The sequence below is a fragment of the Corvus moneduloides genome, chromosome 27 (assembly GCF_009650955.1).
Source record: "Corvus moneduloides isolate bCorMon1 chromosome 27, bCorMon1.pri, whole genome shotgun sequence".
NCBI classification, from domain to species: domain Eukaryota; kingdom Metazoa; phylum Chordata; class Aves; order Passeriformes; family Corvidae; genus Corvus; species Corvus moneduloides.
The window spans coordinates 923,643-939,646 of NC_045502.1; the positions used below are offsets into that span (position 1 = coordinate 923,643).

The 16,004-nt window shown below is 51.4% G+C and overlaps 1 protein-coding gene across 4 annotated transcripts; it reads left to right on the top strand.

The window, feature by feature from the left end:
* Positions 1–282: 282 nt before the first annotated feature.
* On the top strand, positions 283–15,961 carry RASSF2 (Ras association domain family member 2). Of its 4 annotated transcripts, none has more exons than XM_032092098.1 (13): positions 283–388; positions 1,751–1,926; positions 4,941–5,028; positions 7,519–7,594; positions 8,406–8,557; positions 9,171–9,259; positions 10,859–11,007; positions 11,096–11,197; positions 12,663–12,714; positions 13,455–13,576; positions 13,834–14,039; positions 14,453–14,550; positions 14,738–15,961. In XM_032092098.1, the coding sequence occupies exons 3-12, from the start codon at positions 4,970–4,972 to the stop codon at positions 14,532–14,534; spliced, it is 1,089 nt and encodes a 362-aa protein (XP_031947989.1). In that variant the 5' UTR covers positions 283–388; positions 1,751–1,926; positions 4,941–4,969; the 3' UTR covers positions 14,535–14,550; positions 14,738–15,961. The 4 variants fall into 4 exon arrangements, with proteins under 4 accessions (XP_031947989.1, XP_031947988.1, XP_031947990.1 ...); XM_032092097.1 differs by lacking the exon at positions 283–388 and adding an exon at positions 1,148–1,230; XM_032092099.1 differs by lacking the exon at positions 283–388 and adding an exon at positions 1,148–1,230 and having other exon boundaries at positions 8,409–8,557.
* The last annotated feature ends 43 nt before the right edge of the window (positions 15,962–16,004 follow it).

The window sequence follows — 16,004 nt, forward strand, 5'->3', positions numbered from 1 at the left end:
GCTTCCCTGAGCCAGATGGCTCCTCCAGAACTTCTCATATTTTACATAGAAATCCAAGAAAAAAGGGGGGGAAAAGGCCCGTTCCAGCCATGCCTGCAGAGACGCCTGTTTGGCTCCAGCAGCTGCTTTGATTATTTCTTTGTTTTGGTTTTTTTTTCCTCCCTTTCGTGTGGGCTGTTTCTAGGCAAATTCCTTAAAAAAGAAAAAAAGCCCAGAGAAGCCACAAAGCACTGGGAAAGGTCAGGGGCAGACAAAGGAGGAGGGACATGGCCGCTGCTCCTCGGGAATACTGAACACCCCCAAACTGCCCCAAACTCTCCCCAAGGTGCCGGGAGCGGACGGGCAAGGTGGGATCCTGATCCCGGGAGTGCTGAGCGCCGGTGCAGAGGTAACTGTGACCCCCCCCAGCTGCAGCAGCTGCTTCCAGGCAGATTTTATTTCAATTTATTTCCCCCTCCATCCCTTTCTCAGAGGCGGTTTTGGATCCGGATGGGATCCCAAGGCCGAGGTGGGGAACGAGCACACGGCCCCGTTGCACCATCCCGACAACAGAACAGCCAAGTGTGATGCCTGCATGGCTCTGGCACTGGATATCCCAGGAATTGGGGCTTTTTAAGGCAGAAATAACCGCTTGAGCCTGTGTGATGCAGCCCACAAAGCTCCCTCTGGGGATTCTGCACAAAGCTGGAGCTAATTGTGAGAGCATTTCCAGCCTGGCTGCGTGGGATGGGGATTCCTTTGGGATTCTGCTCTTGGCAACGGGGTTGGAGAATCCTTTGGGATCATGTTCCTCACATCAGGAACGGGATCCTGGTTCTGACGGCGGGGATGGGGCGTCCTTTGGGACTCCGGTCTTGGCACCAGGGGTGGGTCTTTGAGACCCCAGTCCTGAGGTGCAACCCGGGTGGAGCCAGGGTGTCCTTTGGGAACCCCAAACCTGCTCCAGGGATGCGAGCTGGAGCATCCTTCGGGATGTCCGGGCGGGGACATCCCAGGTCCCAGAGGTGGCATCCTTTGGGGTCCCTAGTCCTGGCACCCGGATCCCGGAACCGAGATGTCCTTCGGGATCCGGGTTCCGGGATGACCCCGGCTGAGGGAGGGGGTGTCCCCCGCGCTCCCACCCGCGGCCCCGCCCGCGCCCCTCCCCGCCGCGTCCCGCCCCGCCCCGCCCAGGGGCGGCCCTACGGGGGCACCGGCTGCGGAGCGGAGCGGGACCGGCACCGACACCGGGTGAGTGCGGGCGGGATGGGGCGTCCCCAACCCCGTCCCCAACCTCGTCCCCATCCCCGTCCCCATCCCGGTCTCCATCCCCATCCCCGCCCCCTGCGCGGGGAGCGGCCCCGGGGCTGAGCCGCGGCCCCTCCGCAGCCGCGGCCGCAGCGAGCGGAGGCGAAAACCGCGCTCACCGCCGGGAACGGGGGGGATCCGGCCCCAAAACCGGGGTGTCACCTCAGCACCCACCGAGCGCCCTCAGCATCGCCCTCCCGCCGGGCTGGAGCAGCCGCAGCGCCCGCGGCTCCCACCCCGGACACGGCACTCTCTGGCCCCGTCGCGCCCGGGCGGGACCCGCCCGCCGCCGTCCCGGAGCCCACGAGGAGCCCCTGGTGGGCACCGGCTCCTCCCGGAGGGCTTCACCCTGAGCGCAGCCAACGGGTCGCCTCGCCTGTCCCCAAGTGACCCGGCACCCCCCCGGCATCCCCGGCCGCCTCTGCCACCGCTCAGCGCTCCCTCCTTCCCTCTCCCCTTCCAGGACGGAGCAATTGGGCTGGAGAACAATAGCGGCGCTGGAAAACAATGGAGCTGCCGCACCTCCCCGCCTAGGGATGCGGGCCGGACGCGGGGAAGGGATCCCAGCTCAGGAGTAGCGGCCGGGCCGGAGGCAGCGCCGGCAGCGCGGCTGCTGCAGCGCAGGATCCGCGGGACGGGGTGAGCGCTCGGCCGCGCGTGTCCGGTCGTGCCCCAGACACCGCTGAGCGGAGCGGCTGCTGGAGGCTCCCGGGAGGAATCGCCGCCTTCGGATGATGCTTTGCTAGCGATCGCAGCGGGATCGAAGCGCCCTTGGGCCGGTTAAAAGCCGCCCCGGGCTGCCGGGGGGCGGCAGCGTTGGTGCAGGAGGGAAAATCGCGGCCTCCCCGGGGAGCGGGATATTCCCACAATCCCTCAGCTGCGCCAAATCCGCCTCTCCCGCCCCAGCGGGGGATGCCGGCGATGCTGCCGAGGCTCCCGTGTGCTGCGAGGGGGGGGACCGAGGCAGCAAAACCCCCCCAAAAATGCAGATTTCTTTGCAGGAGCGGGGAAGAACATCCCTCTCCTGCTGAAAACACGGTTGGGGGGGAGGGTTGGTACTTTTTTTTCTTGTTTTGTTGTGTTGGAGCTTCGCATCTCCCCGGGAGCTCGGCGAGGGTGAGGGGCTGTGAATGCGGCCAGGCTCCCTCTGCCCCGCGGGGCAGGTTGGGCTGTAGGGTTGCAGGAAGGGGGTTTAGGGAGGTCTATTTTTAGGGAAGGGAACAAGTCTGGGCTCCGTGGGGTCTGTCCGGCCTGGAAGCAGCGGCGGGAGCAGCCGAGGGCTGTGCGGGGAGGCAGCGAGGGCTGGGATCCTCCTGCCGCGGGCGCAGGGCGTTGGTTCGATGCGGAGCTCAGTTAAAAGCGCTTTGCGAAGCATCAGGAGAAACTCGGGCCGGGCAGGGCACGGCGGAAACGCGTCAGCTCCGAGGGGGAAACTGAGGCACGGCGGTGCCGGGAACGGAGACGGCCCCAAACTGCTGCGGTTGAGCAACGGAGAAACTTCCACTTTGCCAGCCCTTGGATCTGGGTGGTTTCCAGCCTTTTTCCAAAGCCGCGGCGGGATGTCGGGGCCGGCAGTGCCTGGTCTCTGCTGGGGAAGCTCCAGGAGCCGCCTCTCCCCTCCACGCGCAGCCTGCTTCTCTCCAGACCCAAAAAAGGAAGAATTTGCCCCTTTCCTCGGAAGGGGATGTGATGACAGAGGCGAAGGTGGCAAAGCCGGGGCGTAAACAGGAAACGACTCCTCAGCACGGGAGGATGAACCTGCATTTTGGAGCTCCCCTTCCCTCCCAAAATGCGCCTTTTTTTGGGCTGCAGTTCATCCCCGTGTCCTCTTCGAGGGAATGGGGACTTTGGCTTCGCCCCTTTGCGTCACCAGGATGCTCTGGAGCAAAGCTCCGAGTGGTACCAAAGGCTCCACCCTGGGCTGTGCTGCTCCAGGAGGGGTTTTTTCACTCACTCTGGTGGTTTTGGCACCACTTTCACGTGTGCCAAGAGCCGCGTCCTTTAATTCTCCTGGAACATCCCCAGAGCTTTTCATCACTTGCCAGGGGACACCCACGGTCAGGATGCTCCTTCCTGCATCCCACAGCTGGGAACCCGCAAATCTGGGGCCCCACAAGCAGCTGCTGCCCCCACGTTTATCCCAAACCTGTGAAGTCGGCTGCAGGATCGCCCCCCGGTACCACTTTTGATGGATAAATAGGATTATTCCTGGGTTTGCTCCCTGTGGGAGGATGGATGGGGGCAGCAGAGGCGGCTGCTGGCTGCGGGAGGAGGGCTGGTGCTGGGTTTTGCTGGATTTTGCTGGATTTTGCCGGGTTTTGCCGGGTTTTGCCGGGATGCTCGTGCAGCTCCTCAGCTGCTCAGGAAACCCAAAGCTTTGTCAGCTCTTCTGTGATTTTTCGGTGGCAACTTTTTCTTCTGCTTTTTCTCCGGGCAGACCCTGAGCCCCAGGGCTGGGGTGGGCCAGTTTCCTGCCCTTCCCCTCCTGCTCTGACTCCAGCATGGCCTCGTGTGGGGTTTCAAACCTGCCACGGAGTATTTTTGCTGTTGCCAATCGTTTATTTGCTGGGATTTATCCCAGCGTGTGGGATGGGACACCGGGACTGTTGCCCTGCAGAGGCTGTAGGGTTTAGATTCATCCTCTGACAGGTTTTACAGCCTTGGTTGTTATTTACCCGCCTAGATTTTGGCGTGGATTTGGGTGTTTTTCTTACAGGAAAAGGGTTTTTTCCCCCACGGGACTGGGAGGAAGCACATGGCAATGTGGGAGGTGGAAGAAAACAGCAGCTTGCAGAGCAAACACTTTTTTCTCACCTCAGTTTCTCTTCTGGGAGAAGGGAAGGGAGGGAAAAGACCCTGGAAAAATGAAATCCTGTCTAGGAGACCTTGCACAAACATCCAAGGAAAAGCACGACCCCAAAAGCCCTTTTTTCATCGTTCAAAACCACCCCAGTTTCACATTCCAAGGTCTCTTCAACACCTGTTTTCCAAACTGCTTTGAACCCATGAGCGCCCCAAGGGCTTCACCCCAAATCCCATTTTAATTCCATTTTGCAGCGTCCAAAACTCACACTTCAGATCTAAAGGGGGGCCTGTCCCAAGGTGGGATTCTGGGGACTTCCCAAGTGTTTGCAAGGCCCAAAAATCCAGCTGGGATTATTAAAAAGCTGAAGGAACAGCCCAGCATCTCTGCCTGCTTGGAAAATCACCCCTCGTGCCACCACGGGGCTTGGGGTGGCCCAAGGCAGCAGCAGCCTCGCACAGTTGGAAGCTTTGTGGAATGAAGTAAGAGTAAAACAAACGGAGGAAAGGAACAATTCCCATTTACACCCCTCCCACCCCCAGCCCTGGCGTCGCCGGGACACCCGTGGATGCTCCAAATGCAAATTTAGCGTAAGGATATCTCGGCAGGGATTAAATTTTCAGTGAGTTTGCGGCGCCTCTGCCCTTATCTGATCTCCCTCCCTTCGCACCGCTTTTCCCGCAGGAGCCTCTCCGAGCTCCACCCACACCTGCGTCCTCCGGGGCCTTTGCCAGCCCCGAGGGAGTTCTATTTGTATTTTTATTTGTATTCCCCCCGTTCTCCGCGGGAGGGTGGCGGGGATGCGGGGATGGGGCGGCTCCCGCTGAGGGCTCCCTGCTCCCTCCCGCAGCTCGGCTCCCATGAGCGCGCAGCCCGAGGATGGATTTCGGCGGCGGAGGGGACCTGGTGCCCTGCGGGAAGGACAAATTCATCCCCAAGTAAGAGCCTCGGGAACGCCGGGACGGGCAGGGAGACGGGGGGAGGCGGGAGCTGGCAGTATTCCACGGGGAATATGTGGGATACGGGATACGGAATGTAGGGTACGATGGGCTACCTGTAATCCGAAATGTGTGAGGTCATGTGAAACGTGCTGTCTGTGACCTGAAATGTGTAATTTGTGACATATAACGATATATGACAATATATAGCAATATGTAACAGTATATAGCAATATATAACGGTATATAACAATATATAGCAGTATATAACAGTATGTAACAATAGAAAATGGTATATAGCAATATACAAGAGTATATAGCAATATATAACAGTATATAGCAATATATAAGAGTATATAGCAATATATAACGGTATATAGCAATATATAATGGTATATAGCAATATATAAGAGTATATAGCAATATATAATGATATATAGCAATATATAACAGTATATAGCAATATATAACGGTATATAACAATATATAGCAATATATAAGAGTATATAGCAATATACAACAGTATATAACAATATATAACAATATATAGCAATATATAACAGTATATAGCAATATATAGCAATATATAAGAGTATATAACAATTTATAACAGTATATAGCAATATACAAGAGTATATAGCAATATGTAACTATATAGCAATACATAACGGTATATAGCAACATATAACATTATAAATGCGATATATAACATTATAAATGCAATATATAACATTATAAGTACAGTATATAATATCTAACAGTATATAACATTATGTAACAATATATAACAATATATAACAATATATAACAACATAACAATATAACATTATAAATACAATACATAATATATGACAGTATACAGCATTATAAACACAATATATAACAGCATAAACACAATATATAACATAAATACAAGATATAACATATTATTTATTACCTACAGTATTTTTTGATCTAAATATATATAATGTATTAATATATATTTTATAAAAATATAATATATCATGTGTAACATATAACAATAGATAACAGTATATACCAGCATGTAACAATATATAGCAATATATAACAGTATATAGCAATATATAGCAATATATGACAATATATAACACTATATAACAATACATAGCAATATATAACAATATATAACAATATATAGCAATATATAACAATATATAGCAATATATAGCAATATATAACAATATATAATATATAACAGTATATAACATTATAAACACAATATATAACATTATAAATACAATATATAATATATTATCCATGATCTATAACATACAATATATCTTTGAACTAAATATATATATACTAATATATATAAAATATATAATTTATAACATCTAACAATACATAACAATGTATAACAATATATAACAATACATCATTTATAACCATATATAAAGTTATAAATGCAGTATACGCCACTATAAATACAAGATCTATCATCTTGTCCATGACCTGTAACACACAATATTTCTTTGAGCTGGAAGGATGGGAGCAACTCTGGGTTTTAACTCAGTTCAGAGGGTTTTGGGAAGAAAAAGCCATTCTGGGTGGAAAAAACCCCCCACAATTTCCTGAAAAAGAAAACGGTTGCCAGTGGGATTTGGAAGTTTTCCTCAGGAGTGTGACCAAATGTGGCCATAAACTCCCATAAAAAACGGGCTTTGCTGAAAAAGCCCTGATTAAGAATTGTTCTCCCGTTCTTTGGTGAAGACCAAAGTGACTCCTGAGTTTTAAGGGAGATTTAAAGGGAGGTAAAGCAAATATTGGACATTTCCCTTCGCATGACCCCATGGTTTGGGCTGGTTTGTGTCAGCCGGGCGGTGCTGAGCCTCCTGAGCCTCCTCCAGCCTCGGGAATTAAGGGAATTAAAGCCCACCTGGCCTGCCTTATTTTGACTTTCCAGCGATTTTTCTCCTTGTCCATTCTCATTTTCATATGTATCTTTATTTCTATTTTTAAAATTTTATTTTTATCTGAATTTTCATCTTTGTTTTTAATCTTTATTTTTGTTTTCATTTTGAATTTGGCCCCGGAGCGGGGCTCAGATCTTTGTTCTGAGGGCTGGAGCCGGGAGCCAACGTGACCAAGTGATCACTCGTGACTCCAGCGTGACCCCTGGAAAATTGATTTGTTTTTCAGCCTCATGACCAGCTGCCCCGAGGTCTGATGGGGTTTCTTGTGCCTTTTTGGGAGATTTATGGGGGACACGGTCACAGGGAGCTTCTCCCCCTAACTGTGGGTGCAAAATGTTGGACCCCCAGCAAAAACCTTCAACCAGGGAGGGCTGAAGGAGGCAAAAGACCCAGATCTGGCTCAAATAAAGCTGGATTTGGGTCCCCAGCAGCGCAGCAGGTTCCTCAGCCAGGGAAGCAATTCCTGCTTTCAGCCCAGGGGTCCCTGAGCGGTGCCTGCAGCGTCCCCCTCCTCCCCCAAAGCCCATCTCAGCACCTTTCCCGTTCTTCCCTCCAGGAATGAGCTGCTCCTGCACTTGAAGACCTACAACATCTACTACGAAGGGCAGAACCTGCAGCTGCGGCACCGGGAGGTGAGAAATGCCCCAGGCAGAGGGAAACTGAGGGAAGTGAGACAGAGAATCGTGGAGCCACGGAATGGTCTGGGCTGGAAGGGACCTTAGATCAATCCAGTGCCACCCCTGCCCTGGGCAGGGACACCTCCCGCTGTCCCAGGGTGCTCCAGCCTGGCCTGGGACACTGCCAGGGATCCAGGGGCAGCCCCAGCTCCTCGGGGAATTCCATCCCAGCCCCTCCCCACCCTCACAGGGAGGAATTCCTTCCCAATATCCCATCCAAACATGGAATCGTGGAATGGTTTGGGTCGGAAAGGACCTTAAAGATCATCTCGTTCCAACCCCCTGCCGTGGGCACGGACACCTCCCGCCATCCCAGGGTGCTCCAAGCCCTGTCCTTGGACTCTGTAGACTGGAGAAGAGAGACTGGATCTGATGGATCACTCAGTGGACATGGAATTGGTCCCTGAGGTCTCTTCCAGCCCAGACCATCCCACGGTTCCGTGTCCTGTGGGGCACTCCCAGATGTTCTGCCCTGGTCCAGGTGGGCGATGTCCGTTCCCCCATCCTGGAAGGTCACCGAGTTTTCCAGGCCTGGTTTGTCCCAGTGGAGCCACCCTGGCTGTCACCAATCCCGATTTTCCCTGTGCCTCAGCACAGTTCTCAGGAGGATCTGCCCCGTGGCCTTACCAGGAACGGGAGTGAGACCGAGTCCAAAAAGTCACAGAATCACAGAACATTTGGGTTTCAAAAGACCCCAGAGGCCCCAATCCCCACCCCACACTCCCGGCCGTTCCCTGGGGTGCTGAGGATCCCGTCTGTGCCGCAGGAGGAAGGGGAGCTCATCGTGGAGGGGCTGCTGAACATCTCCTGGGGGCTGCGCCGCCCCATCCGCCTCCAGATGCAGGATGACAACCAACGCATCCGCCCGCCGCCCTCCTCCTCCTCCTGGCACTCGGGCTGCAACCTGGGCGCCCACGGGTGAGTGGGGGGGGGGCACAGACAACCCCAAAAACTCACAGACAGTCCCAAAAACACATAGACAGCCCCAAAACACACACAGACAGCCCCAAAAACACATACAAAACCACACAGACCCCCAAAACACACACAGCCCTAAAAACACATAGCCCCCAAAACACACACAGCCCCAAAAACACACACAGACAGCCCCAAAAACACATACAAAACCACACAGATGCCCAAAACACACACAGCCCCAAAAACACAGACCCTCCAAACACACACAGCCCCAAAAACACACACAGACAGCCCCAAAAACACACACAAAACCACACAGACACCCCAAACACACAGCCAGCCCCAAAACCACACAAACAGCCCCAAAAACACTCAGACACCCCCAAAACCACACAGACACCCCAAAAACACTCAGACACCCCCAAAACCACACAGACACCCCCCAGCCTGTCAGGGTTTGCTGGTTGCACCCCCAGCTGCTTCCTCTGGGTTTTCTTTGTCCCAGCTGGAACCAGCAGCAGGGGGGTTGGAGGGGCAAAGATTCCCTGGGTGACCATTCCCTCTGCGGCCACACACGGACAGGGCACCCACCACCACCTCTGTCCTCCCGCAGGTCCGTGCTGAAGCCCAGCACGCTGCCGGACATCCAGGTGACGGACGCAGAGGCCGCGCCCAGCACGGAGACTCCCGGGAACGGCGCAGGTGAGCCGGGCTCGGATGCGCCTGGGCTCCGCTTTGATTTGAGAAAACAGGAACCAGGCTTGTCCTTAACTCCAGGCTCGGTTTCCCATCCTGCTCCAGTCAGGCCACTTCCAAAATTAATTCTTTTATTCAATCCTTTCTCGGATGGCCCAAAACTCGATGATCTTAAAGGTCTTTTCCCACCTCAGTGATTCCCTGATTCCCAAGGGGTTTTGCCCGCAGTGAGATGTGCTGGAGATGAGCTTGGAAAGAAATGGGGGGATGGAGCAGAGATCCCTCGTGGGAGCGCAGGGAAAAGGATGTCGGCGCTTCCCCTTCCCGGAGGCTCCGCGTTTCGGGAAGAAGAATGGGAGCATTGGGAAGCGCCGTTGCCATGGGGAAGTCAACACTGCTGCAAAGTGTTTGTGCCCTCCCTGGTTTTTCCTCTGCAGAGGGGGAAGAGCTCCGCCAGAGCTTCGTTAACCCCTTGTTCTAAGGAGCAGGGCACAGCTGTCCCACCCGGAATTCCCACAGGGAAAACCTGCTGGATGCATTTTGCTCGTTCAGCTGGGGCGTTTTACAGATGTTCTGGGCTTTTGGCGTGTTTTTTGGGGGTTGGGGGGATAAAGAAGGACCAGCTCATCCGTTTGAGAGGAGCTGGGTCCTTGCAAAACTTCATCCACGAACCCCCATCCGTGGTCCTCCAACTTTTTCCCTTTTTCTTTTTGCTCTCCCCACTCACACCACTTTTTCCTCTTTATTAAGTCTCTCGCAGGCAATCCCCACCCCAGGTCACCCCACCACGATTCCCCAGCAGCTCTCTCAGCCTTATGGCCTCAATCCTCTGCCAGCACATACAAAAAAAAAGCCTTTTATTGCATTTTCCCTAAAATCCAGTAAAAAACCAGTGCCCGGCGTGGGCGCAGAGCTCCTTGGGAGCACTCGGTCACCGCGTGTGCAGCTGGAGCAGCGCCTGCTGGAGATTTCTCCCTGCTGCAGACATGCTTTGAATTAAAACACCCAAAGCCGGAGCCTGAGAGGTTCATTAAAAATGGATGAAGAGCTGGTTTATAATAATCTGGATCCGGGCCAGTTTTCATGCAGAGATCTGAGGCTCTGCCCTCGTTTGCCTGTCCTCATTAAAGGGAAGGAGAACAGAGAAAGTTAAATTATGGAAAAGCGAGGGAAGATGCTCGAGTTCCCGGGAGAAGAGGTTTTATCCAGGTAGCAGCACGGATTTAGGCAGCTAATTCTGAATTAATGACCTTCCTCGGGAGCTGGGGGAGAAGAAACCGGCTGCTGCGGTTTAAGTGGGGGGATTAAAAGCGTCCTGGGAAGTTTGTAGGGGTGAGGAAGTTTGATCCTGGGGTGAGGATTTCTGCACCCACGTGGGGACTCCCAGTGGCTGTTTTGCAGCAGGAAGATTCTGGAATCAGGGAATCTCCTGAGTGGGAAGGGACCCACAGGGATCATCGACCCAACTCCCAGGACACGCCAGCAAATCCCACCCTGTGCATCCCTGCGAGCGTTGTCCGAGCGCTCCTGGAGCTCCGGAGGAGAACCTGGGCGGCTCCCCCTGCTCCCAGCGCCCATCCCCACGGTCCCACGGGTGTTTTGCAGCCCCCAGGCCGCCGGAGGAGGCCCCGCAGCTGATGCGGACCCGCAGCGACGTCGGCGTCCGGCACCGCGGCAGCGCCCGCACGCCCGGCGAGCAGCGGCGGCTGCGCCGGCACCGCTTCTCCATCAACGGCCACTTCTACAACCACAAGGTGAGCCCGGGCTCCGGGGGGATCCGGGGGATCCGGGGGGATCCGGGGGGATCCGGGGAGGGCCCTCAACGGCGTTTGTGCCCCGCAGACCTCGGTGTTCACTCCCGCCTACGGCTCCGTCACCAACGTGCGCATCAACAGCACCATGACCACGCCGCAGGTGCTCAAACTGCTCCTCAACAAGTTCAAGGTACGGTCGGCAGCCCCGCAGGGCTCCTGGGCTGCTCTGAATGCAGAGTTTGTATTAAATGTGTAAAATCCGCATTCGTTTTATGCATATATAGATATATATATATATGAATTTTTATATCATCTATATAACTTTTTATATTAGCTATATAAATTTCTATATATATATCTGAATTTTTACATTTTATATATCAATTTTATATTATATATATGAATATTTTATTATATTTATATCAAATATTTATATTATATGTATAAAATCTGCATTCAGTTTATATTTATATTTTATATATATGTATGTAAATATATCTGAATTTTCATATTATATACAAATCCTTATATTCTTTATATAAAATCTGCATTCCGTTTATATATATATTTATGTAAGTTTATATATATATTTATATTTTATATATATATGTATATATATATCTGAGTTTCTATATTATATATATAAATCCTTATATATATAAAACCTATATATGTATGAAATCTGCATTCAGATTATATATATATATGAATCATTACATTATGTATAAATCTTTATATTAGATGTATAGTATCTTTATATATATAAAATATATATAAAGATTATATATATTTTATATATTATATATGTATGTATTTATATATAGTTTTAATATGTGTATATATTTATATTATATATCATATATATTATATATATGATATAATATATATATTATATGTCATATATATAATATATAATATATATATATTTTATATATATTATATATTTTTAAATATTTATATTTATATATATATAAAATCTGCATTCAGATATGTGTGGTGTGTACTCTATACACATCATATATAAAAATATATAAATAGATTAGATATATCAGATTTTTATAAATTCGTATTTGAATATATATTTATAATGAATATTATACACGCAATTATAAAATATCATATTAAGTGTAATTTCATTAATGTGTTATATATTATATATAAATATATATAAATCATATCAATAAAATACGTGTGTATCTTAGTAAATATAATAAATACTACAGAAAATATGTGTTAATGCATACTTATAAATAAAGTTATGTTAGTGTGATATATAATATATACTAAATCTAATATCTAATATTATTAGAAGTATTAGATATATGATTAAATGTAGACATTACACAATATATTATCAAATACAAATAATACATATTTAGTATATATAATGTAATATATAATGAATATGTATTATATATTCTATAGAGGAATAATTTATCATATCTATAAATACATTTAATGTATTTAATGATTCATTAATTGTATAGTTGTATGAATATTTGTATACCTTTGCACTTACACAGATCTGTAGTTACATATCCGTATCTCTGTATAAAATGCACCAGCCCGGTGAAATAATGGGATTTTGGGGTCGATTCCTGGGGCAGCCCAGGGCAGAACCCGTCCCTTTAGCAGAGCTTTGTGTCTGCCCCCAGATCGAGAACTCCGCGGAGGAGTTTGCTCTGTACATGGTGCACACGAGCGGAGGTGAGTGCCCCAAATCACCCTGGGAGTGAGTGCCCCAAATCACCCCGGGAGTGAGTACCCCAAATCACCCCGGGAGTGAGTGCCCCAAATCACCCGGGAGTGCCCCAAATCACCCTGGGAGTGAGTGCCCCAAACCACCCCGGGTGTGAGTGCCCCAAATCACTCCGGGTGTGAGTGAGTGCCCCAAATCACCCCGGGTGTGAGTGCCCCAAATCACTCCGGGTGTGAGTGAGTGCCCCAAATCACCCTGGGTGTGAGTGCCCCAAATCACCCTGGGAGTGAGTGCCCCAAATTACCCCGGGTGTGATTGCCCCAAATTACCCCAGAGTGAGTGCCCCAAACCACCCTGGACATGAGTGCCCCAAATTACCCTGGGTGTGAGAGTCCCAAACCCTCCTGGATGTGAGGGCCCCAAATTATCCTGGATGAGCGACCCAAGCCCCCCCTGCAATGAGTGAGTGCCCCAAACCCCCCTGGATGTGAGGGCCCCAAGCCCCCTGGATGTGAGGGCCCCAAACCCCCTCGATGAGCGCCCCAAACCCCCCCAGCAATGAGTGAGTGCCCCAAACCCCCCTGGATGAGCACCCCAACCCCCCCAGCAATGAGTGAGTGCCCCAAACCCCACCCGGGAGTGCCCCAAATCCCACCCGGGAGTGCCCCAAAGCCCCTCGGCGCTGCCGCCTCGGCCCCGGCGCCGCCCGGGCACTGCCGGGCCCGACCCCGCGGTTCTGGCGTTGCAGAGAAGCAGAAGCTGCGCGGCAGCGACTTCCCCCTGCTCGCCCGCATCCTGCAGGGCCCCTGCGAGCAGGTGTCCAAGGTGTTCCTCATGGAGAAGGACCAGGTGGAAGAGGTCACCTACGACGTGAGTGTGCCCGCACGGGATGCGCGTCACCCTCGGGTGGCCTTGGAAAAACCGGGGGATCACCGGAGCATGGGATGGTTTGGGTTGGGAGGGACCTTAAATCCCATCCGGTGCCACCCCTGCCCTGGGCCGGGACACCTCCCGCTGTCCCAGGCTGCTCCAAGCCCTGGCCAACCTGGCCTGGGACACTGCCAGGGATCCAGGGGCAGCCCCAGCTGCTCTGGGAATCCCATCCCAGCCCCTCCCGACCATCGCAGGGAAGAATTTATCGCCAGCGAACAGATGCGTGCTGGAGCTGCAGGAATTGCTTTGCTCCTGGGTCTCTCCACGAAAACTCCCGGTCCTACGGGAAAATCCTCGTTCTGTGCTCCAAGAGCAGCTCCCAGCCGGAGCCGACGCCCCCAGCCCGATTGTGCCATCCCGAATCTGATCACGGAAGAGCGATTTCAGCGCAGCCTTTGGCGTAATTGGTGTTTTTCCAGCCGGGAACGCGCCGCGGGTGGGAGCGGCTCCGTTGTGCCATCTGCCGGCTCGCCAGGCAGAAATCCCGGCTCCAACGAGGCGCTTTTGGGCTGAATTTGGGCTTAAGCAGCTCTGAGACTCCGGGGACGCTCGGACAGAGACACCTCGCGCAGCCAGGGGGTGGATTAAAAGAAATAAACCTTAGGTGGATTTTTTCCCCCAATAATTATCCGGTGCTCGCTCGTTTGCGTGAGCTGGCGGTCGCTCCGTGCAGAGGAAACGTCATTTTTTTAGGGTTTGCTGCAAAATTTTGGGATCCTTGATTTCCCCGGTTAAATCTAAGGAGAGGATGGGGGCAGTGGGGGTCAGTTCTTCACCCTCTTCATCATTTCCTGCTCTTCCTCTCCCGCCCAGGTCGCCCAGTACATCAAATTTGAGATGCCCATCCTCAGGAGCTTCATCCAGAAGCTGGAGGAGGAGGAGGACCGGGAAGTGAAGAAGCTGAAGCACAAGTATGTGGGGCTGGGAGCTCCAAGGGGGGATGCCAGGAGGGAAGGACATTCCTGGGGGGGCTGCTTTGGTCACAAAAATTCATTTGCACAGCCCTGCATCCCGGGTGCGGGCTTTGCATTGCTCCAGGGTTTTGTTGGCCAGCTGGGCGCTGGAAAATCCCCTTTTCCTTGTCCTGTGCCTCCCCAGATACTCCATCCTGCGGCTGATGATCGAGCAGAGGCTGGAGGAGATCTCTGAGGGTCCGACGGCGATGTGAACGTCCGTGGGATGTGCTGCACCAAATCCCAACCCCCCGCCGTTCCCAGTGTCCATCTGGATCGCTCCAGCTCCGAGCCAACCCCCCTCCCACGCCTTCATCCGCGCACAATCCTCGGGGGGCTCTTCCCAGGAAGGCTCTGGCTGGTGGCAGCTTCAGCCAAAACCTCAAATCCCCTGGAAAACACGGGGGAAAACCAGGAAAAATTTAAAAATTAAAAAAAAAAAAAAAAAAAAAAAAGAGGAAATCTGTGAGCAGCACAAAGCCGAGGACGGGGCTGAGCGAGGGCTGCCAGCGCTCCAGAGCTGGAGCTGGGGGCTCGGTTTGGAAGTGCCCAATGTGGCTCCCGGCTCAGTGGCAAGAGAGCACAAAAAAATTCCTCTTTTTTTTTTTTTTTTTTTTAGAGAAAAGCACATTCCTATTGCAATAATTCACAGGTGTCGGGAGGATTTTGTAAATCCAAAGGGTTGGCTGAGGTTTGGGGGGGTTTAACCCTGACCTGGGGGCTCACGGGTGGATTTCCAGCACAGGAGAAAATCCCATTTTTTCCAGCGCGTTCCCCAAACCTGCATCTGGCGGCGCAGCCCCCTCCGCCCCCCGCTCTAATTTGCACTAATATTTAGGGATTTTTAAGGAAACCACGATGTCAAACCTCTCTGGTAGCTGTAAATGCCAAATAGCACTCGCAGGGATAGCTGAGGGCCTCGAGCGTCTCGAGGGATGCTGGATGGAAAGGGGGGGAAGGCAGGAGGAGGTGGGAGGCAGAAATAAAGAGGATTTTATTTTCCAAATCCCTTTTCCACTGGTGCCAGCGCATTATCCTGGTGAAACCAGGACTGGACTGGCTCCGTTACCACCATCAGCTGGAAAAACCTCTTTCCTCCCAGGCTAAACCAGCAATATCAATTTTATACCTCGATGTGAACTAAACCTCTGACTTTCTCCCTCCCTTTGAGTTTTTGCAATGCATCTTTGTAATTTTTTTTTTTTTTTTAATGTTAATGGTACCTTTTCCACCTTTAACTCATGTTCGGGAAAGTGTTGTACAGCGAGAGGAGCTTCTGATGTGTTTGAAGGATGATTGTGGCACTGCTGCGTGGATTAACAAGAAAATAAAATAAAATAAAATATGTAGCAACTTAATGCAGAATGAACCCCCGTGCGTCAGAGCCTGGCTTGTCCAAAATAAATCCCTTT

Excerpts from the sequence above, each read along its gene's own strand:
- RASSF2 (XM_032092098.1), top strand. The coding sequence starts at position 4,970 with ATGGATTTCGGCGGCGGAGGGGACCTGGTGCCCTGCGGGAAGGACAAA. Across the intron at positions 7,595-8,405 it reads TGCAGCTGCGGCACCGGGAG|GAGGAAGGGGAGCTCATCGT; the intron begins GTGAGAAATGCC and ends TCTGTGCCGCAG. Across the intron at positions 13,577-13,833 it reads TGGAAGAGGTCACCTACGAC|GGAAGAATTTATCGCCAGCG; the intron begins GTGAGTGTGCCC and ends CGACCATCGCAG.